This window comes from Monodelphis domestica, chromosome 1, assembly GCF_027887165.1.
Source record: "Monodelphis domestica isolate mMonDom1 chromosome 1, mMonDom1.pri, whole genome shotgun sequence".
In the NCBI taxonomy this organism is placed as follows: Eukaryota; Metazoa; Chordata; class Mammalia; order Didelphimorphia; family Didelphidae; genus Monodelphis; species Monodelphis domestica.
In genome coordinates, this window is record NC_077227.1 from 83,893,810 (window position 1) to 83,919,995 (window position 26,186).

At 38.2% G+C, this 26,186-nt stretch overlaps 1 protein-coding gene and 1 long non-coding RNA gene across 2 annotated transcripts in view; both read right to left on the minus strand.

The window, feature by feature from the left end:
• Positions 1-8,678: 8,678 nt before the first annotated feature.
• On the minus strand, positions 8,679-11,374 carry LOC107650576 (uncharacterized). Its single transcript, XR_001626104.2, has 2 exons — positions 9,390-11,374; positions 8,679-8,878 (listed from the first exon to the last, which is right to left on the minus strand). It is a non-coding gene; the product is annotated as an uncharacterized LOC107650576 (long non-coding RNA).
• Positions 11,375-12,885: 1,511 nt separating this feature from the next.
• Positions 12,886-26,186, minus strand: part of TNKS2 (tankyrase 2) — a 61,447-nt gene continuing 48,146 nt past the window's right edge. Inside the window, exons 22-27 of the mRNA XM_001375634.5 lie at positions 23,388-23,485; positions 22,526-22,600; positions 18,975-19,080; positions 17,290-17,476; positions 15,685-15,841; positions 12,886-15,358 (exon numbers count right to left, since the gene is read on the minus strand). Of these exons, the coding sequence (XP_001375671.1) occupies positions 15,296-15,358; positions 15,685-15,841; positions 17,290-17,476; positions 18,975-19,080; positions 22,526-22,600; positions 23,388-23,485 (686 nt within the window). The 3' untranslated portion in view covers positions 12,886-15,295. The remainder of the gene's footprint in view (positions 15,359-15,684; positions 15,842-17,289; positions 17,477-18,974; positions 19,081-22,525; positions 22,601-23,387; positions 23,486-26,186) is intronic.

The following is a 26,186-nucleotide window of genomic DNA, read 5'->3' on the forward strand; positions in this document are numbered from 1 at the left end:
GGAGGGAAGAAGAGGGGGAGAGGGAGGAGGAGAAAGGAAGAGACAGAGAGGGGAAGGGAAGGGGGAGAGAGAAAGAGAGGAATAGATAGAGGGAGAGGGAAAGGGAGGGGGAAAGAGAGAGAGAGGGAGAGAGTGGCAGAGAGGGGAGGAAGAGAGAGAGAGAGAGATAGAGAGAGAGAGAGAGAGAGAGAGAGAGAGAGAGAGAGAGAGAGAGAGAGAGAGAGAGAGAGAGAGAGAGAGAGAGAGAGAGAGAGAGAGAGCTTGAAGTATCGAAGAACTAATTCTTTCTCTCTAGGTAGGGATAAACAAAGTATAATTTGTATGCAAGCTTCCTTCTGGACCTCCAAGGACTTCCACACAAGTTTCTAACTAAGGGTTAATAGCCATTTGAGATTCTTCTCTCTAATATGTACCTTGGCATGAAATGGTCTCTAGCGATTCATCTCCCCTTTTAAAGAGTAGCTCTAAGACTACAAGCACTCTGAAGGGGGAGGGGAGAGGAGTGGGGGTGGGAGAATCTCTTTTAACGTTGGATGAAGCAGGCTGTGTTTCCATTGGCCCAGAGACCATATAATGTGCACTGCCCTCCCCATCTTCTCCCTTCCCCCAACCAGGGACCATTTAGACATAGTGAAGAATGCCTGAACAGAGGACATGATGTCATGCCACCCATGGAGGGGCCAGTGAGGACACTGCCCCAGAGCACCGGGAAAAGAAATGCACACGTTGTCTCCAGTTTAACAACTTCTAGGGACGTTCCTGTCTCTCTGGGAGAAAGTGGCAAGCCATCCCGACCGCCTTTATTCTATTAAATCTGGTCTACGCCTAGCCCGGGCCCCTCTGGTCTGCTGGACTCCAAGGCGCTGGGGCTACTGAGATTAACAGGGGACGACATGCTCCCTTTCAGACTCTTGTCTCCCCAGGCTCCCCTCAGTCCTGGGGCTTTGAGAAGGGAAAGTTGATTGGTTGAATTTTGTGGGATGAGGCCATCTTATTAGGTTCACATTAAAAAAATCACAGAATAACTTGAATTGCTGAAACAAGATAAAATTGGTCGGTCTAAGATCTCTGAAAGCAGAAACCAGCTTTAAGTTGAGGGCACTGGGAAAAGGGTAAATGTGTCTGAAAGAAGGACTACAGTAGTAGATCAGTAGGGAGTTTCTTGTGTGGACATTGTAAGCAACCTGGAGCTGTTCTATGCCCTAAAAGGAATGCTTAAGAACGAATGGATCTATCCTCCACATCTTTCTCCTTTGAAATCATTTGTATTTATTTGAAATTTGAAATATAATTTGAAATAATTTGTAATTTTATATATACACAAGTAGAAGCTTGCATAACCACTGCTTCTCTCCTGGGGTCAGTGTCAGTCTTCCTTCTATTAAGGAGAGGGGGGAATCCTAGGGAATATGATTTTGGGGGGAACATTTTTATTTAATCAATTAATTTAGAATATTTTCCCATGGTTACAAGATTCATGTTCTTTCCCTCCTCTCCTCCCCCTCCCCCTGTAGCTGACCCGAAATTCCACTGTGTTTTACATGTGTCATTGATCAAGACCTATTTCCATATTATTAATATTTGCACTAGGGTGATCCTTTAGAGTCTACATCCTCAGTCTTAGCCCCATCGACCCATGTGATCAAGCAGTTGTTTTTCTTCTGTGTTTCTACTCCCACAGTTCTTTCTCTGGATGTGGATAGCATTCTTTCTCACAAATCCCTCAGAATTGTCCTGGATCATTGCTTTGCTGCTACTAGAGAACTAGGGAATATGATTTTAGGGAATGGCACGTAACTGAAAGATCTATCCAGTCAATCTTTCCACAGTGTCCCAAAATCTCACCATTAGAACTAGTCCTTTGGGAGAAAATTAAAGTCTGTGTGTATATGTGTATTTATATACGTGTGTGCATGTGTGCAAATATACACATACACATATAAAATTCAAGAGGATCCATAGCATGGGACAGCAAAAAACGAATACTGTACTCTTGAACTGGGATTAGTTATAATGACCAATCTGGGTCCCAGAAAATGGATGATAAATACATTTCCTTTCTCTTGGCAGAGAGTCAGGGAACTCTGGGTGTGGAGTGCTGTGACACCGTTGGATGTCACTGCTTTGCTTTGTTACAAGGGAGGGTTCGGTTGTGGGGTTATCCGGAGGAAGATTGGGTTATACAACACAAAGGCCATTAGAATAATTTTTCTGAAAAGAAAGTCTAGCCTTGGGATCCATACACCTCAGTCTCCAGGCTGACCCATATTAGCTATGCTACAATGGGCTTCGGTGTCCTCAGAATCTTCTGTAGAATGGAGACAGAGAGACACAAAAGAAATAATGCCCTGAAGAAATGTGTAAACTATGAAACACGATGCATGTGTATGTCCATGATATCGATATATGCATTTGGTCTACAGGGAGGGCTAGATCTGACCGCACAGGTTATGAAATCCCCTGCCCCTCTCTCTGCACAGAGGATGGTAGTGAGGTATTGGGCCAGAAGAAACTAGGGGAGGTGCGTGCTGAAGCTCCCCTTTTTTCTGCTCTCCTCTCCCCACTCCTTGCTTGATGAAAGGAAGGGAAAACACTAGAAAGAAGTAACTAGATAGGAAGATCCCAAAGTGGAAAAAGAGGTGATCCCACAGCTCATTCTTTTATAGTCCAAAGAGAGGATATTTTCTTTTAGCGAGAGCCTCCTGCACCCTCAGTTGCCAACCATCTTCAGCATAATCCTTGTCACTAGAATCTCATCAATAATACATTTACTTACGCAGAGGGTCATGGTGGATACGGTTCCTGTGGGAGGCACATAGAGGATGATTAATAAATGCTGGTTGAAGCCATAGCACTGCTGGGTTTGTACCCCAAAGAGATCATAAGGGAAAAGACTTGTACAAAAATATTCATAGCTGCGCTCTTTGTGGTGACAACAAACTTTGGAAAATGAGGGGATGCCCTTCAATTAGGGAATGGCTGAACAAATTGTGGTATATGTTGGTGATGGAGTACTATTGTGCTCAAAGGAATAATAAAGTGGAGGAATTCCATGTGAACTGGAACAACCTCCAGGAAGTGATGCAGAGCGAAAGGAGCAGAACCAGGAGAACATTGTACACAGAGACTGATACATTGTGGTACAATTAAATGTAATGAACTTCTTTAGTAGTAGCAATGTAATGATCCAGAATAATTCAGAGGGATTTCTGAGAATGAACGCTATCCACATCCAGAGGAAGAACTGTGGGAAAAGAAACACAGAAGAAAAACAACTGCTTGATCACATGGGTCTATGGGGATATGACTGGGGATATAGACTAAATAATCACCGTGGTGCAATGATCAGTAATATGGAAATAGGTCTTGATCAATGATACATGTAAAACCCATTGGAATTGTGAGTTGGCTGGGGAGGGGGGGGGTGCAGGAAAGAACATGAATCATGGAACCATGGGAAAATATCCTAAATTAGTTTAATTCAATAAACTTTTTAATTAATACCCCCCAAAACAAACAAAATAAATGCTGGTTGACTGCTTTCAAGAGTAAATCCCAATTCCACCTTCAAGAGGTCTTTCCTAGCTCCCCTTATCCCCACCTGCCCTTTTCTTCCCTCTGGAATGATCATTTCCACAGTATGTATCTTGTATGTATAATCATTTGCATGGATTCTTTCCCATTAGGATATGAGCTGTATTTTTGTTTTTCTTGGCAATCCTAATGCTTGGCACAATGTCCTGCATATAGGAAATGCTTGATAAATGCTTATTGACTACTGTTGATCCAAGTCACACAGGTAGTTAATGGTGGGTCTGAAATTAGAGACCATCCTTTAGTTTATCTGGGAATCTAGCTTCCTGATGTTCTCTGCCTGCCTAAACTTCCTACCTTACCTGACCAAGAGGTGCCCAGTTTTCTGGCCAGTCATAACTAGGCTGGGGACAATTGGGATTTTGTTCCAGGATGCTCAATTTAAGAAGCACTGATAGCAGCTGGAGTCATGTAGCCACATGGAAACAATAAAGACTAAATACATAAAGGAAAATAAAGGCTAACACCTAGTTAGAAAACAACTAGAAGTTCTCAGATGGTGGACTGGGGCAAACGCCTTTCCTGCCTAGCTCCACTTCTCCCCCTATATGGTGGCTTCTCCAGCAGAGAACTTGTGCTAGGGTCCCAAGAGTCTCTCAATAGGGCAATGCTCTTCATTTTCCTTTCTCCTCCTATTCCCAACACTCATTTGATGTCTTGGAACAATTCCTGCCACTTTCTCCAGACGCAACAATGGGTAGTTATGTCTCTGCTCCTGACATTTCAGCCCTATCATAATCACATGCCACAACTTGTTCATCTATCCATCCATCCATCCATCCATCCATCCATCCATCCATCCATCATTCAATTAAAGAACATTCTATCAATTTCCATTTCCTTGTCACCACAAAGAGAGCTGCTATAAATATTTTAGGACATGGAAGCTCTTCTTTTTTCCTGTTCACTTTGGGAAACAGACAATGGTATTGCTGGATCTAAATCTACGTTAGTTTTATTAACTTTTTGGGTATAGTTCTAGATTACTCTTCAAACTGGTTGGATCAATTTGTAGTTTCTCCTATGGTGCATTTGTTTTTCTATTTTTCCTATCTCCTCCAACATTTGTCACTAGCAGTTGAAATGAGGAAAGGCTTGATGCAAAAGATGGTACCTGAGCATCACCTTAAAGGAAAGTATGAGGAAGAGGAAGAGCATATGATAGGACCAGAACAAAGGTCAATTTGGCTGGATTTGAGCACTGGGGGCGGGGGTGGGGTGGGGGGAGTGATAAGTTGGGACCAGGTTTTTTAGGGCTTTAAAAGCTAACCAGAAGCTACTTTATTCTTGAGCAAACAGAAAGCCACTGGATATGGTGACGTAGAAGAGTCAGTGTTTAAGGAGCATTACTAATGTAAGTTACAGAAAAAAAGAAAATGATTTTCATTGCAGGGATTAGGATAGTGTAAAAATGGAGATTTGAACCCCAGACTTCAATCCCCAGAAGTCCTTGGTACTTCCCAGAATTCCCTATAATATCACCTGAGTCTCCACCTGGGCAAGATCATAATTTAGTATTTAACGGGCTCTCTGCCTCCCAAGAGCCCCTCTTCCTCTCTGCTCTTCCATTTGCAAGGATGTAGTGAGTAAACTAATCATGGGGGTTCTGAATTTGGCTAATCAGCCATGGGCAAGTGGTTTATTATTTTGTATCCTTGATTTCTAATAATCTTAATAAACCTCAAAAATATAATACTTTTATTACTAGAAACTAATTTAACTTTTACAATAGCCTGGAGTGGGAGTGTCAGACAATGCCAAGGCAGGATTTGAATCTAGGTCTTCCAGGCTTTGAGATCATCTATTATGTTATACAATACTACAGCTAATAGAATATGATTTTCTGGAGGTGAGAATCTGTTTATTGTATTGTTGTAATCCTGGGACCTTACATAAAGCCTTCAGTTTAGTGAGTGCTTAATAAGTATGTAATGTTAAACTGAATGGAAAGACAATATATAACACACTGTATCTGCTAGATGCATGGACAAATTGGCTTGAAACTTGATTAAATTCCAACAAGCTGTTTATCTCAAAGATGGATGGTTGAAAAAATATTTGTGATTATTAACAGAATCTAAAATGGGTAGAAATCAATTAATTTCCTCATTTGTAAATGAGGTTGGGCCAATGACCTCTAAGGTCCCTTTTGGCTTGGATAATCTATAATTCTACAAATTCATTTGAAAAAAATCTTTTCTGAACTGATTTGTATATAGACCTTCTATTTAAGTTGATTTCATTTATGGAAGATATCCCAAATGCCTCCATTCCTCAATTCCCCATTGGGGTAGGGCTGCTTTCCTGAACCCTAAAAGATATGGAGAAGCTTGGGATGTAGCACAGCTAGCAAGGCCACCCTAGGCTGGGTAGGGAGGTCTCTGGGAGTAATGTCCCAAAGAGTGAGGGGCAAGAAGAGGTGGGTTGTTGGAGGCAAGAGAGTCCACTACAAGGGCAGCGAACATGAGGGGGACCCAGAAATCAGGGGTGAGAGGCAGAAATTTAAAATCTAAGAAGTGTGGCCAAGGCAGCCATATTAAAGGGAGAAAACAGGAAAATATGGTCTAACTCCAGGTAAAGATGTAAGAAACAGTTTGTCCAAATAGGTTTGAAGCCACATAATAAGGTATTACTTCAATTTGACTGACCTTTTTGAGCTCCAGTGTTTGGAGATAATCCTGTCCAACCTCTGCTTCTGAATGCCTTGCAGAACAAAGAAGCTGCCCCAGGATTTGATTTGACAAAAAGTGCTCATAATAATGAAATCAATAGTGGGTCTAAGGGGCCTAAGAATAACCTTCGGGCATTGTAATATGAGATAGTTCAGCTGTCTCAAAGAACAAAGGTAAGGAAACCTGTCAATTTGGCAGTGGGAAAGGTCTTTCAGACAATCCACTGGGAGATTTTGAAAATCTAAATCTCCCCTGCAAAATCATTAGCTCCTATTCCAGAGCAAAATAAACTTTCACTTTCAAATCAGTTTTGAAAACTGAAAATGAAAGTGTCCATATTGGTTTCCAATGGGGAAAGAATTGTCTAAACTTCTAGAAGCGAAGTTCTTAAACTTTTTTTGTATCATGGACCTCTTTGGCGGTCTGGTGATGCATTGGAATATTATTTTTAGATGCATAAAATTATAAAGGAAATGAATTCCATGGAAGGAGTTATTAAAATATATATTTTTTAAAGTTCATAGACTCTAGGTTAAGAATGCCTTTAGGAGAACTAATTTGAAAATTAAAAGCGAGAACATTTTGATTCTCACTTCCTACTAGCAGGATTAAAAAAAAAATAAACCCTTTCTTAGAATCAATATGTTTTTAGTTCCAAGGCAGAAAAGTGGCAAAGGGCTAGGCGATGAGGGTTGGGTGACTTGCCCAGGGTCACACAGCTAGGAAGTTTTGAGGTCTGATTTGAATGCACTAGCAGGATTTGGTAGTAATTTATTCCAGTAATGTACCTCAGAGTCTAATAAAGGTAATCACACATTATTTTCCAGTCTCAATTATACAGAAATTCTAAAATTAACCTGCACTGTGTTGGCCTCAGGAAAATATGAAGAAATCACTTTATATTTGCCTAACCGCTGAGATTGGCAAGTGGCCTCATGGGCTCATGGCTGGCAGGAAGGTGATTGCTGTGGGTTGCTTCTTTCATGTCTTATCATGGCATGAAGATGACTGTGGGCTCTTCACATCCTGCTCTCCCAGGTGTTACCAAGCCGGAAAGCCTTCAAGTTTGGGTCTGGTGATGTTTTATCCATTTGCTTTCCAGGTTGGCCACAGGGTGATAAAGTCCAGAGAAATAAAGGGCCCTGGTAAGCCTTGCTTGGGAAATGATTGGCAGATCTAGAAGAGTAATAGCTGACAACATCTAGCGCTTATGTTTTAAGCTTGCCAAGTACTCTAGATGCATCCTCTCTTTGATCCTAAACTTAGCACAATCTCATCATTGCCTACCCAGCTCCATCCTCGGGACTCTCCCCTAGCTCCATCCACCCTTTCCAGCTTCTTTGTGTAGTTAGATCAGGAGCCCTGGAGGGCAGCCTGATGGGGGGTTTTAATGGAAAACATTCTTTGTGCTTGGAATTCAGGAAGGAGAAATGGAACCAGTTTATTTGGTGTCTTTTCAGCCCACCAAGTTCTCATCTCCTGAGGTACCTGCACCCATTTGGGGTTTTCTGTGGCATTTCTTCTGGTTCCCCACCCAGCTCAAATCTAGAGATTTTTTGAGGTTCAGGTAGTCCACCGGGCCCAGAAAACTTGCTTCATCCCAGCCAGGGATTTTATCTCGGTGTATTTCCACTGGGGGGAAAAGTGTTCATTAAAATGGTTAAGGTTTGTCAACTACAACTTGGATTTTGGCTCCCTTGGAAGCTGCCTCCCTGAGGGCTCTTGTAGGCTGCCTCCTCCTGAAGTGAGCCTTGTTTAAGCCTTCAGATGGGAAGTTTGCATTAGAAACCATCCAGTGGAAGATAACGTTATTGGCTAGAGGACAGTGATGCCTTTTTTTTTTAAACTACCAACATGGAAAATAATGGGATGCCCCCCACACCCTCTGGCCCCCAGCTGGCTAACAAGGGATGCTCTGAAGGCACCACACAAATGTGGTAAGTCAGGGCCATATGCAAATGCATGCATGGCTCCAAAGGCCTAATCCTATCAAGAATGCAGAGGACGTTAATTTGACCATCTTTCACAGCTCATAAATCTATCTCCCTGCTCCACAGCCAGGCTCCCAGATGCCATGAAGCAGACCCTCTGTCAGGCTGGCAACCTCCGTCTAGCAGCCTTGGCTCATGCCTCAGTAAAGACTAATAAAGAGCTTTGTCCTGTGGGGCTCCAGAGAGGCTTCTCACATTTGGATACAATAGAACAAAACAGTCAGCAATGGGAATGTCTGATTATCTAAACTGGTGGTCTCTCCTGGGCTGCATTCTGCACCCTGAGCGATGGATCTCACATTCATTTGCCAGTCTTCCCAGGCTGATAGACCCATCTCACTTCCGAACAATCCCTCCCACGGGCTCTGGGAGGATGAGTTTATTGAGTCTCTGCCTATAAATACAAATTGAACACAGCTCCTTTGGAGGAAGAAGCTAGCCTTTTAATTGTAGAAGCGAGTGAACGTCAGCTATGATTTCTGCCTGGATGAACCCTGACTTTCTTCTGGGCTAAGACAATGACGGCTCTCCTCACTTGCTGTCAAGGCATATTTCCATTTGTCCAGAATGGTAAATCTTAAAAACATAGCTTCCACCTTGAATGATAGCCGAATCCAGAACCTAAAATCGGTTTAAAATGCATTCGGATTAGTCGTTTTAAGTGTTATCTGTGCACAGAATTCAGGAGTGGGGATCTGAACTGAGCCCCCAAATAAGCCCATACCTCCTTCGGGGCAATCTGAAGACAGCTTTTTGGCAGGCCCCCTCAAAGGGAATTTTCTCAGTAACTAATACTGGCAGAGGAAGAAGTTCCCCATTGGAGCTCTTTACAGTCTAATAAATAAATAATTCTAGAGCATTGGGGCTAGAAAGGACCTCAAAGACCCTCTGGTTCACCCCCCCCCCCCCCCCCCCCCCCGTTATATAGAATAAGAACAAAGGACCGGGGAGGAAAGTGACAATCAGTTTGTAGTACAACAGGGACAAGAACCCGATTCCTTTTCTCCTCAGCCATTTCTATTTCACTTTTTGGCTTTTCACCTTGTTTCAGAAGCAGCCAATTTACAGAAAGCCAGCATTTTGTAAACCTAGACTTACTTGATCGAGAGATCAGTTTACATTTTCTACCTACTTTTAGGTGTCCTCCCTAGTACATGGTGCAAACTGGAGGAAGCCTTAGGGTTGGGACCTGAATGGCAGAGATTTTGCTGCTTGATGGGTGTTTGTAAGAATAGTTCTAAGGATGTTTGACCAAATGCGAGTTCGTTGGTATTTTCAAATGGCAGACCTACGAGTGATGGATGGGTACAAGATAACAGAGCCAGCTTTAAGGTTCCCATAAGGAAAAAAGATTTCTCAACAGTTGTCTCAGCTGCCCCATGGGAACGGCTCGGGGCAGGTTGAGAAATACATCACCGAGTGGCTTCAGGAAGTGGTGGATTCCCTATTACCGAGGGTCTACCAAGCAAAGGCTGCACGACCACTTCCCAGACACTGAGGAAAGGTTCTTTTTCAAGGGTGGGTCGGACTAGGAGACGGTGCGATCCTATCGAACTCTTGAGATGCTGTGACATCACAATTCATAAATACGGAATCATTTCAGGCATCCGTTTGATTCTCAAAGGAAGAAATAAGGAATTTTTTACCCTTTTTTCACGCCACACCTGCATTACAAGATGTCAGAAAGTGGATCATGTGTGTAAAAATTCAGCACAGGGACATCTAAAGCATGACTAATTCTGAATCTTGAGTATCATACTGTTAGTGTCACTCTGGACCCAAGTGATCAAGCAATCAACAAAAATGTATTGGGTGCTATCGTTCTAGGTGCCGGGGATGCTGATAAAAAGGATTCAACAAGTGAGCCAGTGTAGAGTATAACCATGCGAATGACGGTCCCGAAGGCCACCGCCTAAAGGGGTTTATTGAAAAAACTGGCCGGTCCTTAAAGGTGACCATTTCTTGGCTATGATGTTATTAGGGTACGGGTTGACCTATGTTACTTCCAAAGTCTTTCAATTCTGAGATTTTGGAGTTGAACCTGTCCCTTCAGAGGTATCCCCTCTATAACACGATCGAGGGCTTTTGCTTGAAGACCTCCAGAAACTGCCAGCTTGCTACATTTTAGGGCAGTCTATTCCAGGTTGAAAAAGCTCTCATTATTATAGAATGTTTCTATCAAGCTTAAAGTTGTCCCTGAAATTCCCTAAATCTGTCCACTGGAGTAAAGCAGGACACTTTCCCACGGTAACTCTTGGCTTGAATGTCTCCTTTAAGTACTCATCTAGACTTTTAACCAATCCTTATATAGCCTGGTCTGCAATACCCCAACTCTCTCATGTGCCCTCCCCTGGACAGTCACAAAGAATGTGGCACCTTGAACTGAATACGACCATCAGATGGGGTCTAACAAGGGTGGAGCACTGTTAAGCTATCCTCTTTCTTGCTCTGGATAGTTTGCCTCTCAAAGCAGCCTGAGATAGCCTTAGTTTTTTTCATTGTCATGGCACATGAATTCATACTGAATTTCTAGTCATGAAGACTCCTAGCCTATTTTTTCTCACGGTGCTTTGGTGGTTAGCCGTACCTCTTCCAATCATGTACTTGGGCAAATGCTATTTTGTACCCCACGCAAGTTCTCATACATATTCCTTATTAAGTTAGGCCCTACATTCTAAAGTGTGGAGATTTTTTTTGGATCATCTGTTTTAGGTGCTGTTTATGCTTTCATCCAAGTCACTGATAGAAATGTTGGACGGCATAGGGCAAAGCCTTTGTACAGTCCATGAAACCTCGGCGATCTAGATCCATAAATGACTACTTTTGGGGTCCAGTCTCTAGTTCTCAATTCCACCATTAAATATTATTGAAATGATAAACTGATTATAAGCTCCATTCCATACTAGATTGGTCTATATTTAGAAAAATACAAGGTATTCTTCTCATCCAACAATGGTCTAATGACACAAAGATAGATGTGGCTAGAGGTTACAAGTCTCTATCAATATTAGCTACAAATTTGATCAACTATATGAAATGCCTCACCACTATGGAAATACTTAATCTGTGCAGAAATTAGATTGATTGGCAATATGCAACTGCTGAAAGGCCAATAAAACTATGCTTACCATTTAACCCAGCAACATCACAGCTGCGTCTATATCCCAGAGATCAAGGCTAAGGGAGAAGGCTCTACCTGTACAAAAAAAAAGCAGGTCTTTTTTGTATTGGCAAAGAATTGAGAACTGAGGAGTTGTCTAGCATTTGGGGAATGGTTTAACAAGTTGTGGAATACAGTTGTAATGGAGTATTACTGCACTGTAAGAAATAACAAACAGGGTGAGTTCAGAAAAACTTGGAGATGTATATGAAATGATGCAAAGTGAAGTGAGCAGAACTAGGGAACAGGGAACAATGTATATAGTAACAGAAATATTATATGCTAATCAACTATGACTATTATTACCAGCAAAGCAAATTCCCAAGATATCCACAAGAGACCTATAATAAAAAATATTACCTATAGCCAAAGAAGGAACTGCTGGAGTCTGATTGCAGGTCAAACAAAGCATGCCACCTTCTACTTAGTTTTCTTCATGAATGTTTTATTTTATGTGTGCTAAGTGTCTACTGTCATGGCATGAGCAAAATGGAAAGCTGTATTGCATGAAAGCACTGGTATAATAACATGTCAAACTACTGCACTGGGGAAGGGGGCAAAGGGAAGGGGAAAAAATCGGAATCCTAAAATGTCTAAAAACAATTGTCAATAATTGTTTCTATAGAGTACTTAAAATCTTTTAAAATGGAAATAAGGGGAAAAAAGGGAAGATTTTGTCTGACAAGCCTAGGCAAGGAAAAAATGGTACACACGGTGCTTTCGTTTATAATTTGATTCAGTCATATATAGTATATATGCATGTGTATACATATGAATGTACAAGCTGTTATGTGCACCAAGATTTCCTATTGTGACATGCAACAACATAATTGTACAAAGGCTGGTTTTGACCTAGCTTCTACAGATGAATTTTAATACTTATTTGAACTATGTTACTTGAACTGCTCACTTCTGTAGAGCACTTTTAAGTGTGCAAATCTTTTCTCTCACACAACTCTGCAAAGTATATGATAAAAATATTACGCCTATTTCTACAGATGAAAAAATTGAGATGCGGAGAGGTTAAGTACCCCAAGACACACAGCTAGTACCTGGGAGAGGAAGGATTAGAGTCCAGGCCACTTGACTCCGTATTATATCAATTGAGCACTGGTTTTCTGAGAATAACTGAGTTGTTGTGATTAAAGTATTCAATAGTCTATGATTTTAACTAAGATGAAAAACCCCTTGATTTATAGTGATAGGAAATATTGGCCTTGCTAATTGTTGTATGTTTTGGCCAAATTTCTGAATCTCTCTTGGCTTCAACTCTTCATTGGTAAAATGAGGTTAAAAAGATGGTTTCCAAGGTTTACATGCCATTCCTAAGTTCTTCGATGCATCATTTCCATCTGGTAGATCTAAAACTATGTTACATTACCCTGTTAAGTGAAGTGTATTGTAATCTTCATCCATTTTTTCAAAGATGATTCCATCCACTTATACCATGCAGACAATTACTCTAAAGACCAGTGAACAAAATTGTTTATTTCATGTTAAATGGGGTACGGAATGTGAGACAGTACATGTAAAACACCTTAGGATGAGTTAGGTAGCACTAACTGCACAAGAGGTTCAAATTCACCTTAAAAAGAGTCACCAAACAATGATAAAATTCCACCTTCAGAACATAAGGCATGTCATGCATAAACCTAAAACAAAAACTATTTGAAAAAATGTTTCCATGCTAAAATACTGAACGAGATACAAGTATTCATGGGAAATGACATATCAGAATTAAGTAATATAACATTATTGTAAACTTGGCATGACAATCAATTCCAGAATCACTCAGGGCGAGTAATATGGGACAAACGTTGGCAGAAAAAAGTACCTAAATATAAGCCTCTTTAACTCATCTCAACATACCTAATCAGAAAATTGAGAGGGATTGGTAGACAGGAGATCACTTTCTGATCCTGAAAGACTATACAAAATGGGCACACTTACTGATACTCAAAGAGTAATTTTAGGATTTTATCTGAAATTATTAGAGTGCTGTCTAAAAAGACTTCAAAATCACAACTTGTTTTCTTAAATAAAGCCAATAATATCAAGCAAATAAAAAAACTCCAGATATATCTGGAGTCCATTTTTCTCAAGACAGTAACCATGATTTTCTATAACTATTTACAATAATTCACTGCAAACAATGAATTCAGAAATGAATATAGAATCAAGGTAAACTGGTATAGAGGGTAAAGAATCAGAAATGCCCTCAAGTAGCAAACACCTTTAATGGGTGAACTTTCTTCCTTGATATCTGAGGGATAGAGATTTTAAAAAATGACTAAAGACAGGCACACAATGAAATGCAACACTCTGCACCAAGATTCTTTAGCATGCTTCTTGGACAGATGGCCCAACATTTCCTGTGATAGCTGTCAATATGAAGGAAGACCATGGTAATTTATAATGCTCTACCTGGGCTTTACCCTACTCAGTCTGGTTTTAGTCAGGCAGTTGGTCTTCCTGGTGGAGCTGTATGGGAAGCAGAGGCACCAGTTTCACCTTATTTATGAAAGAAAAGATAGCAGAGAGCTGGAACTTCTGTGGGACCTGTAAAAAATTTACTTGTTATGCATGTAGACTGTCATGATGATAATGGAAAGGCATAAAAAAAATTAAAAACAAAACAAAACATAGAACAAACAAAATATCAAAACTAAAAACCTAATGGCTCACACCTAAGATATACTCTCTGTGGTTGTTTGCTGTACTACCACACTGTATATTTATTGAACTCTGCTACACCATAAGGTCAATGCATGTAGAGACAATGTCTTATTTAGCTTTGCATCTCTCCTGGTGCCTAATAAAGTATTTTGCATGTAATAGGCACTTAACAGACAGCTGCTAAATGAATAAGGGGTTTTCAATAGACTCAAGGTATATAGAAAAGTTTGGGATTCACCCAGGGGGAAAAATACTCCAGAAACTTACTATTTACAATTAAAGAAATCTATTAACTATATAGGCAGATTTTAGTCACTAAAAATTGTGAGCAAGTTGCTCTAGATTTCCATAGAATGATGTAAAAAAAAATTTTCTACCAAGAAACCGAGATAAAAACCCCATCAGCAAACTGGTACCTATCACAACCATGGCTCTTTGGAATATGTATTCAATATACACAAAGTAACCTAAACAAAAACCTCTAAGATATTTAGTAATTCCTTTAACCAGAAGGATTTTCGAAGTGTGCTGGGTATTTTCATAATTAATTAAAAAGTTGATGCTGACAAAGAAATTTTCCCCAAGATGACTACAATTACTGTTAATAAACAGTTATTTTGCCAACAAAGCCTCTGGAATAGAGCAAAAAAGTCTCTCTATTGTACAAGATCAAATACAGATGAGCAATACATTTGAAAAACACTTTGTACAAGGTTGCAATTCTGAAACAGTAGATTTATATTACAAAGCAATGTAAATAAATACAAGGCTAGTACAAAAGCTCTTATTTACAGTTTTACAAATGACATTGTATTCAGTGTAAATGTTGTGTTTGAAAGAACACAGTATTAGTAAGACAAGTTCCTGATGAGAACATTTTACAGTTTCTGCTAAATTCAATGCATAATGTATAAAAGGTTCAAGTTACCTGTTTATAATTTAGTACAGACAAACCCAGTTTTACCTGGAATGGCATCTGTTAAAGTGCTGAAAAAACAGGAAGTATTTAGAAAACACTGTACATTATTAAAGCTTTATCAAGTCAGAATGTTAAACTTCATTCACATTTTTTAATACCACATCTGTGGCCAACAGAATTTTTCAGCAAAGAGTAAAACTGAGAGGTCACCAACTGCTTAGATGTGTTCATGCTCAGCATAGCTGTCTTCATAAAAACCAAACCAAAACAACCCTTCACTTATCTATCCCTCAGCTAAGGCTTCAGGCTTCACAATCTGGTAAGTAATCAAATACTCTGGATAAGCCTGAAAAAAAAAAAAGAAAAAAGAAAGAGAAATAGTAAGTAAGCAGTAAAACTTGTATTTTTTTTCTCTATACATCCAGATCATATCTATCAAGATTTCTGAACCTACTTGGAGATAGCAGAATCATAGGAACCAGGCACCATGATACAATACTTTGTCATGATCAAATAAACTCACTAAATACAGATATATGCTGAATTTTATTAAAGTTTGGAAAATATCATTCTTAAGAACATATAGTTTGTCAATAACACTTATCACAATAGACTAAACAAAGTCTACTTCCCAAGTACATTTTGAATATATCATAACTAACAAATTATTACCTGTTCTCCCCTGTAAATGACATATTCTGCTAATGCCAAGCCATTAACACTAGGCCGACCTGTGACTGAATGGTGACCAGGAGGAGAATGAGCCATCTTCATTGCACTGAACTGTAGGAAAGATTTCCCTAGTGTTACCCGGCAAAATAGCAATTGCCTGTGATGCAAGGGGAAAACAAAAATTTCATCAGAACAATTTTTTTAGAAATAACTTATCTTCTACTTGTTTAAGATCCTATGCTTATCAAGGAGTGGTTCCACCTGTTATTTCACTTCAATCTTAACATAATTCTCATGAGCTGGGTAAAGTATTAGTAACACACTTTCAAGCACCAAGGGAAAATAAAATTTCTCCTCCCAAAATAACGCATCACCTTTTCCTAGTTATATCTACATCAGTGAAAACAATTTACTAATTTTTCAGACACAAAGCTCTTATTGTCAATTCCTTTCCATCCCTGCAAAAGCCTAATTTATAAGGCAGAGATTTATTATAAGGGAGCTATTTTCCTTTTGCGTAGGGGGTCTTGATGATGAGTCTGTCTTTTCTCTTGCCTTGGGCATGGATTTAAGAGCTCTCTGGTTAGGTTTTCCACATGGGGTCCTGCTACCCATGACCCAACCTTTATAAATTATAATTTATAAATTCTGCTCTGTGAAAAATCAAACCTACTTTGCTACTCCATGAATTCAGGTACCAAATTTGCAAAACACTCAAGTCACAGAAAACAGAATGGATAGTTATAGTAGAAAGACTAGGGGAAGTGAGGTGACCCAGTGGATTGAAAGCCAGGCCAAGAGATAGGAGATCCTGGTTTCAAATCAGACCTCAGCTACTTCCTAGCTATGTGACCCCGGGCAAGTAATTTAATCTCCATTGCCTAGCCCTTATTGCTCTTCCACCTTGGAACCAATATATAGTATTGATTCTGAGATGGAGGGTAAGGGTTTAAAAAAAAAAAAGAATAATGGGTTTGAAGTCGGAGCTCCTGGCTAGGATATGTGGATGAGGCTTGGGTAACTGCTTACTATTGCTAACTCTTACTATAGTTTCTTCATTTGTGAAATAAAATGCTGCTTTAGATGATCTCTAAGGTCCTTTTTCTAGCCTTAAATATTATAATCCTTTTTAATGAAGGCCCTTTCCCCCTTTTACATTTTAAACCCTTACCTTCTGCCTTAGAATCAGTACTGTGCAAGGTAAGGATAAGGTGTGGTAAGGGCTAGAATGGGGGTTAAGCAACTTGCTCAGGGTCATATAGTTAGGATATCTGAGGCCAGGTTTGAAGCCAGACCCACCCCTCCCCCCCATCTTTAGAGTTAGCTCTCAATCTAGTGAGTCACTTAGCTGCACGGTGGCTATATTATTTTTAAAGGGGAAAAAAAGAATACTTTCTAACTAGTCTGTCAGCAGGGAGTATGGTTATTAAATATTACCCCCTGCTATTTAAAACAGTTTTCTACTAAGCAAAATCCATAAATGTTGTTCAAAACACTTCCAATCTGTACATTCCTCTCTACACACTAGAAACTATGGTAATATTTTTCTTTGGGATATTCTTCCAACATAGAATCAAGTAGGTGAGTGTAAAAAAAATGGCTTACCTGTGGCAAATATAACAAGATCTATCTTTGTGAACTGGACACCCGGTACCACCTCCAATTCCATATACATATTGATTGCTTTTGGAAGAATTCTCAGCAAAATAAATGCCAGCTCCAAACATTCCACCTATATAGGCATGCCTTTCATCAAAACCTTTATGAATAATTGCATTCACAAACGGAGAACCTAAAATAAAGTTGTTTGATATAAATAAAGCACAGTCACAACTCTCAATCTTTCCCATACTACTGAATCCAATCAATCTTTTCTGTGACTTTACTGATTTACCAACAAAATAGGCAATTTTAGTAATAGTAATTTTTCTTATGTCTGGATCTTTTTTAAAATTAAAATTTGTATTGTTTCTCCTATCCTATTCTCCTCTTCCATCCCATATCCAAGGTCTAACTGTAAATGTAGTACATATTTTCTTTAAATCCTAAGCACCACTACCTTCTTCTTCTATCCTCTCATGTGCTTTATAAGGCCAATCAGTGTAGGCACTAAGCCAAAGGGGAAGTAGGGAGTAAGTGCTGGATCAAGGCCAGGGAGCCGGGTAATAGGATGGGCAGAAGGACTAGAGCAGCTGTACATCTATCTAATTGATTCATCAACAAACTGTCTCTCTGTTCATATGGAGAGGCAAAGAAAATGCTGTGCATTCCACTTAACAGAATTACTGATGAACAGAATCAGCTATTTGAATTAATAGGGGGAAACCAAGACTTTGTATACATTTTTATGTGTAAATATCACTCATTATAATCAGTAGATCAAATCAATAAGCAATTATTCTGCTTGAGTTCTAGGTTAGGTGCTGTGCTGGGTAATATAATCAGGACTTATGGATTTGGGCAAACAAATGCTATTTACATATCAGTTTCTTTGCACATTTATAGAACTCCGTGTAGTATTTTGAGCCCTTAAGTTTACATTCCTTCTCTGTTTAGGGCAGTATTATACTTAAAACATCAATTCTGTATGGGTACTGAAAAGTTTCACAACAATTATTTCTGGCCTGAATTAAGAAACCCAAATAGTTAAGCTATTTCCTTTATCTTTTCTCTTCACAAGTTCTGAACCCAACAGGTGCTAAGGCAGACCTTTAAATATTACCTTGCTCTAAAACTGAAAGGCGAAGTAATGCATAAATGTGTTTCTAAAAGACTGTGAAATAGCAAGTTAATTGACCATGAGCCAGTAATTCAAAGGAGGATTAACTGTAGAAAGTCTCCAAACTATTTCTGAACTTTTGAATCTGAACTTGAACAGGATGTAGATATTTCCTATTTCTTCTCTTAACTGAGTTAGGGAATTAATAGAATTATATTGCCACTTTCCAAAAGGATGAATACATTGCCATTATTCCATTTTGGGATTCATCCTTGGTATAACAATTACAAAACAAACATCTGAAGAAGCACCATGTAAATAAACTATTAAATCAGAATGAAATTTAGTCAAAGCTAATATTAGAAACTATTTACATCCTTGAAAAACAAATTCTATAATCAAAGAACATGAAAATAAATGCAATTTTTACATTAATATTGTCAAAAGTGAATTTACATCAAGAATAGGAGGAGATAAATTATCTTTTAAAACAGATGGCTCGTCTTGCTATGCAGTTTTCTCAGAATAAAGAGCAGGGAATAAAGCTATTCAGATTGCTGGAGGATCTTACCATGAAACAGCATTCTTTCATTTGCATGGTTATGGTTTTCTTCAGAAACCTCTTTCCTTCTATGAGTATATCTTTCCCAAAGTTTCTTGTTACAAACTTTCTGAATCTGAAAAAAATTAAAACAGGAGTCTAGCATTACCACTATCTTGTTCATCTTAGCCAAACATTTCCATATTTTTTATTTTTAAATGGGAGTAAAAAAACAAGTCAAATTAAAGTATGTATACAACAGAACTTTGGAGCCTAAATATTATAAAGGAAACAAGGAATTAAAAAAATTAAACTTTAGTAACTTTTAGAAACTTTAGCAAAGAAATAAAAATTATAATCATAAAAGTAGTGGCTAGCATTACTCAATCACTCAAGGTTTGCAAAATAATTTAAATATGTTTTTATTGAATCTTTACAAGGGGCCTGCACTGCTTCACTGTACATGAGGAAATGGCTCAGTGGTCATGACTTGCCTAGGACCAAGTTATTAAGCAAAAGTTCAGCTATGACTCCAGATCTTTTGACTTCAAAGTTCAGCATTTTTCTGACTACAAATACACAGATTTTTGAGTCAGTGTATCTACTATGCTCATAAGATTAAAAAAAAAATGAATTCTAGTTGGACAACCCTTTTTCATGAAGTTAGAAATATAACAAAGTACTTTATGGATATAAATATATAAAACATTACCAGACACGCTTAGCATTTTACCTCTTAATGAAACTAAAAGTAAAGACTTTTATCAAAAATATCTTAGGCCTCATTTAAAAATTACTAAAATTATCATGCAAAAATGAAGGACCAACCCTCCTGCCAAGACATCGAACTATTCTTCTGCCTAGTTAAATAGTTCAAAAGAATAAATGTGAACTTCATCAGCTGTAGTCTCAAGATTTAACAGTCCTAGAGAAAGACCTTATCCCTAGTTGCTTTTCTGAGGTTACTACAGCCCCCTGCTGGTCCTCAGGTGCTGGGTGAAATTTGGAAGCTAGGGGATGATCTGGAATGAAGCACATGGCATGTGCTCATGTAAAAAGATTTTCTTTAAATAAAGATTCAAATGCCACTAGGAACCTCAAAGAGCAAAAGTCATGGGCATGAAGAAATATGATTTATAATGAATTTTTAGAAGGATCACAAATGACTGAAAACATTCAAATAAAAAACTTAGCCAAACTGGCATTTTAACTTTTAACCTTTCTCTATTTATCTAGTCATCTCACTTGCTTATCCCTTTATCTCCAAGCATTGTTTTCTTTGGGACACCTTTCTTGTCTGCCAACTGTGGGTATCTGCTTTCCCATACTATTTTGTATTTAACTACTTTGCATCTATTTGTATTTATTAACTTTATATCTGTGCTATATATTAACATATGTACTTGTCTCCCTCATCAGAATGTAAGTCTCTTTCCAATAGATTTCTCCATTCTTCAAACATATCCCTTGGCAAACCTCTCTAGTATCTTTGCCAAAGGAAACCCCAAATAGGATTAGAAAGAGTTAGATCTGCCTGAAAAGACTGAACAGAGCATATCCCTAATACCTAGCACAGTACTGGGGACTTGAAAACTATATACTGATTGAGGCAGAAACGCAGTCTAGTTCTGAAGTCGAAGTCCACTGTTATTTACATTATGCCACCTTACTTTTCCATTAATTTCAAAGAAGAGCAATAAAAGTCTCTTATTCATTTGTGGATTATTAATATGGGGTCTTTTACCCCTACTGTCCAGTAAGGAGAGTTGACATATATGATAAAATGTTGACTGCTAACAATAAATCATTAATTTACACAAGTTACAATGTTTAATAAACTTAATAAACTTAAGAGTTTAATAAACTTAAGAGATAATTTGAGCTGGAAGGCTCCATCTTACTACTTTATAATGACATCATATGATACTTTTAAATGGGAAGTAACAAACCATTACTCATTACTTCCAAGAGAAAATATGTTAAAATTCAACACGTTTGACCATTATTGAGGGATTAATGAATTTTTAAGGAATGGAAGGAATGTTTGCAATGCATTCCTAAGCTTATGAGGTGATATCCCTAAATACCATGGTTACAAAAAAAATATTGAGCTGATGGAACATTATTAGTCTGCTCTGCCCCAGGTACACAATTTGTGTTTTTAAGTAAAAGCTTGATTATAGCCAAGAGGATGTGAGAATATTATTTATTATTTTTAATAGATGATACAGGCCTTTGAAATTTAAAAAGCTTTCTATCTATCTATTGATCTACTTATCTGAGCTTCACAACAACTCTGTGATGCAGGTCCTACAAATATTAATACCAATCATTAAAGAAGAATCAGAATTCTTAGATACGTTCTCTAGTCAACACAGTTAGTGTCAGGTGATACCTGAACTCAGGACTTCCTGACTCCAAGGTCAGCACTTACCTATTGTGCTAGTGGTCTCTCTAATTTTTTTTTAATCCTGCATACCATCAGTAAAATTTTTTTGAGCACCACTTCCAATATGTATATATTTGCTTATTTAGAAGTATATGACTGTATTAACCTCCTAAAAATTATATACCTTATAGAACTTACCCAAACTAAAGACTGAAAAAGAATGAGCTACCACATGTTCCTTGTTTTAAGAAAATAAAGAGGGGGCAGCTGGGTAGCTCAATGGATTGAGAGCCAGGCCTAGAGACAGGAGGTCCTAGGTTCAAATCTGGCCTCTGACACTTCCCAGCTGTGTGACCCTGGGCAAGTCACTTGACCCCCTTTGCCTAGCCCTTACCACTCTTCTGCCTTGGAGCCAATACACAGAAAAAAGAAAAAAAAAGAAAATAAAGAGTTGTGTGGAAGATGGATTGGAGAGGGGGAGAAACTTGAAGGGAGACTAAAGTCATTATAACAATCTAGGCAAGAAAGAAGTGATGAAGTTAAAGGCTTGAACTGGCGAGTGGAAAGAGGACAGGTGTGAATCATGTCATGAAGACTGAAGACATTCTGGCAACTGACTGGACAAGCAAGGTAAGGAAAGTGAGGTGAGGAGTCCATATAACCAGAAAGATGTAGCAATTTTTTTTTTTGGGGGGGGGGGGAAGATAATGCAATGAGATCCTTGACACATCATCATTTACCTACCCATGTCTGCTTATTCTGGGACACTCATTCTGTCCCACTAAAAATAAAAAGTGGGCTGTTATAGTGAAGTGGAACACTCACTGGCCACAACTCTCAAGTGCAGGGCTGACTAGAGGCATGAGTTGATATAGGGGGTACAATGTGGGGATTCAAGGACTGGAATTTTACCTTCACAATTGCTAGAGGCACAGAAGTTACTTCAGCCCCAGGACTTACTTTCAGGCACAATAAATGGAGGCAGGGGGAGAACAGGGGGACTGATGAATGATGCTGAGCTAAGGGTATAGTATACTTTTACTGGAGTTAAGCCTGTGATTACTGTGGAAGAGTAGGGGTTTGACTTAGTCTCTCACCTTATGCACTGATACCATAACCTGGAGTTATACCAAAACTCTTATTTGGGAGACTAATGGAACTTTTAACCATTATAGTTAATTTTAAAAAATACCTTAAGAATATTGTATCTGTTAAAGATTCCACCAGCATGACCTCCGTCTCTGTGCTCTCGGACTGTACTCTGCATCTGAAGGAATCACAACTTCCCAGGTTAATGTAAATCATTAAAAATTATTTATCTACAGTTTATAAGATGGTTCTCTCATAAACTCTTTAAGGTAGGTAGTATTTATATTATTATTCCTATTTTACATAGCAGGAAAAAGTCTGAGTGGGTTAGAAGACTTCTTCATAATTAAATAATTTAGCAAGTTTTAAAAATCTCCCCTCCTAGTCTATATATATAATGCTCGAATCATTTTTATCTGTCTTCAGAATAAAAAAGTTCATGAGAATCACTTTTCAAAATATTCTCAAGACAATTTCTTAGGTGAGAATGAGGATATAAAGGTGGATTTAACTTAATAACAGCATCATTTGTGACGTAAACTAAAGAAACAGCAATTGACTTCTTTGTTCCAATTCATTCTGCTTTAATGCAATTAATGCCATACTATGTGGCATATTTCAGGAAGGAGATTAGTCAAAGAATTCTATTTAGTTAAGAGCTAACTCTGCTCTAGAAACATTAAGATTATTTCTAGGGCCATCATAAGCCATAGCCAGTAGAAGGCAGTGCTGCTAAATAAGTTTTCCTTGAATTCAAGGCTCTACATTCCCTTCTTCCTTCACCCCTGGTGAAAATACTTTTACTTTACTGAAAGTTATGTCTAATAATCTCAAAACCTCCAGCAAATTAATAGAATGTGAAATTCTGTAGAGGTTGTGAATTCTGATGAGAAATTTTTAACTGAGTCATCCTTGATTGTTGCCTATCCATCCTTTTCAAACATCCAAAATATGTGAAATCATACCTCTTCTTCCACAGACTGAAATTCTTTATCCTCAGGAGACAAATCTATGAGAATTGTTCCACTACCAGAAGTATTCAGAGTCAAGTATGGATTGAGACCTACAAAACATATTTCAAAGTTATTAGAAAACAATTTTCAAAAAAAACCAAGTTCATCAACTACAGCCAAAAAATAACTATTTGCATTCAGGTGCAAAAAGTGTAAAAACAGATTTAATTGATGCTTATTGACAGAACATGTTGGCTTTAAAGATGGAGATCAACAGGTATACTCACAGAAGAAACAAGACTGAGCCACATAACTGAATGAGTTGTTTCATAGCATAGTGGTATAAGCACTGGACAAAGAGTTATATGATTTAGGTTTTAAATGAAGTTTTATCACCAACTGACTACGTACCCTTGGGTAAGACCTTTAGTTATTCTGGGCCTCAATTTGCTCAACTGCAAAATGATGGGATTGTAAACTAGATGACCTCAGCTTTTTTTACATTCTAAAATGTCTCTGATTCTAGGTAGCTCTGGAGTATTAATCATCAATTAATTCACTGCTTAAAAAAAAAAAAACTTGCCCAAAGTAATAGGAGATATATGAAAAATGTGGCACATGACACTAAGTAAAAATTTACTTCCTTTTCTATTCTACTTCAATTGTAAATTTATATTATGTCCAATTTTGTTTATCATACTTTAAAAAAGATATAGAGAAACTAAGGAAGGATGAATATTGTAGTAATATAAAGGCAGTTTCCTTTAGAAAAGACAGAGATTATGTAGTCCAACTATGATTGATGGATGATCTATGTTAAAATATTAATTTTGAAGGTGTTAAATAATTTTTCATGTCCACTGAGTATGACACAAGAAGAAATCTGCTTATGGTAGGAGATATTTTGACTGAGTAGAGACTTTCAATGTCAGGGTAATAAGTTTCTAGAAGTTTATTACTGATTAAGATTAGGGTCATCACCCTGGAGATAGCAAGATTTTAGAGCCAGCTAGATGCCACAGTAGATAAAGTGTTACAACTGAAGCCAGGAAGATCTGAATTTAATCCTGCCTTAGTAACTTACCAGATTTGACCCAGGGCAAATCAACCTTTCTCAGTCTATTTATTCATCTGCAAAATGGCCATAATAGCGCATACCTCATAGGGTTGCTATGAGGATCAAAAGAGAATGTATGTGAAATGCTTTGTGAATCTTAAGAGTGCTCTATACTGCTGACTACTTACTATTTAAGAGACACAGCTAGTTTAGAAATTCATTTGCCTAAAGGTAAATAATGAAGCATTTTCAGGCTTCCTTTTTGATTTTATTACCCTCACTTGATAACTCTCCTTTCTTCGGGAAAGAGCAATCCAGCTGTCTCACGTGAAAAGAACCATCTGGCGGTTGGTACATGGTCTCGTTTTTCCTCTCATCACCTCATTTCTTCCTTCTCTGGGAATGCTGACACCCCAAGTGCACAACGTTTTTTTCTGTCTTTCATCACTCATTCTATCTCAGACATACTTTTTCTTATATACATACCCACCCTCTTTAGTTCTCTTTCTCCTTTTCTTTTAACCTGCAGGTTCTGTCCAGTTACCTCAAGAAAATTTTTCTCCCCTGTCTTCCTTCCACTTGTGAGGAAAAAAAAAGAAGCTAACTATGGCTGAGTAGAGCTAGTGATAATATATCTGTATCAAGAAAAGGAAAGTCAAAGGTTTAAAGTGAAATTAGATCCAGAGCCATCAACCCCTTCCCCAAACCTGAAAGTGCCTTAAAGTTCTATTCAGATCCTTCATAAAGGAATTTAATTCCTCATCCTCCTCTAATGAAATGTTTTTTTTCTTCAAGCACTAGTATCTTAGATAAATAATTAATGTACTTTTGGGGTTTAATTATCAAAAGTTCTGTAACATTACTGGTTTCTATATTATTTTACATTACAACTACATAATATTTCAGCTACAGTATGTTTCAATAAATGGATTTTTTGGGGCCAGACTAACCATCATCTGAAGCTTTGGTTCTATGAGAAAATACATTAAAAACTCTAAAGACCTTAAAAATCATAGGACTTTTTGCCCTGGAAGGCATTTTGGGAAATCATTTAGATCAACTTCATCACTCTATAGGAAAGTAAGGATAGAGAGATTATAATATTGGCTAATAATAGCTAGAATTTCTATAGTGCTTCAAGTTTTAAAAGCTCTTTATATATGTTAGGTTATTTAGTTCTCACAACCTTTTGAGGCAGGTGCTATTACCCCCATTTGGCAGATGAGGAAACAGAAAGATTAAGTAGTTTATCTAGTATCACACTATTGTAAAGTGTTTGAGGAAGGACTTGAACTTGGGTTTCTTGACCCCAAATTCAACTATAACATCTATTTATTTCTCAGCTTGCTCAAGATAACATAGTAGCACAGCTAGGAATAGGATGGCATCTAAGAATTGGAAGTGGTCTCAGAGATAGTCAGGAAGATCTGAGTTCAAATCCTGTCTCAGATGTTTGCTAGTTGTATGTCCTTAAATAGTCACTTATAACTTCTCAGTCTTCTTCCTCATCTATAAAATGGGGATAATAATAGTAACCACTTCACAGGGTTGAGATTAAATACCTAGTTTGAACTATCACTAACCAAGAACTGGTACTCTACAGTACTGGTGACCAATAGTTGTCTAGCCTCAGCATGAAGGTCTTCAAAGATGGAGAACCCCCATGTCCTTAGGTATTCCAACCAATCCATTTTTGGACAGCTTGTTATTTAGAAAGGTATTCTTTTTTTTTCTTTTAAACTCTTACCTTCTGT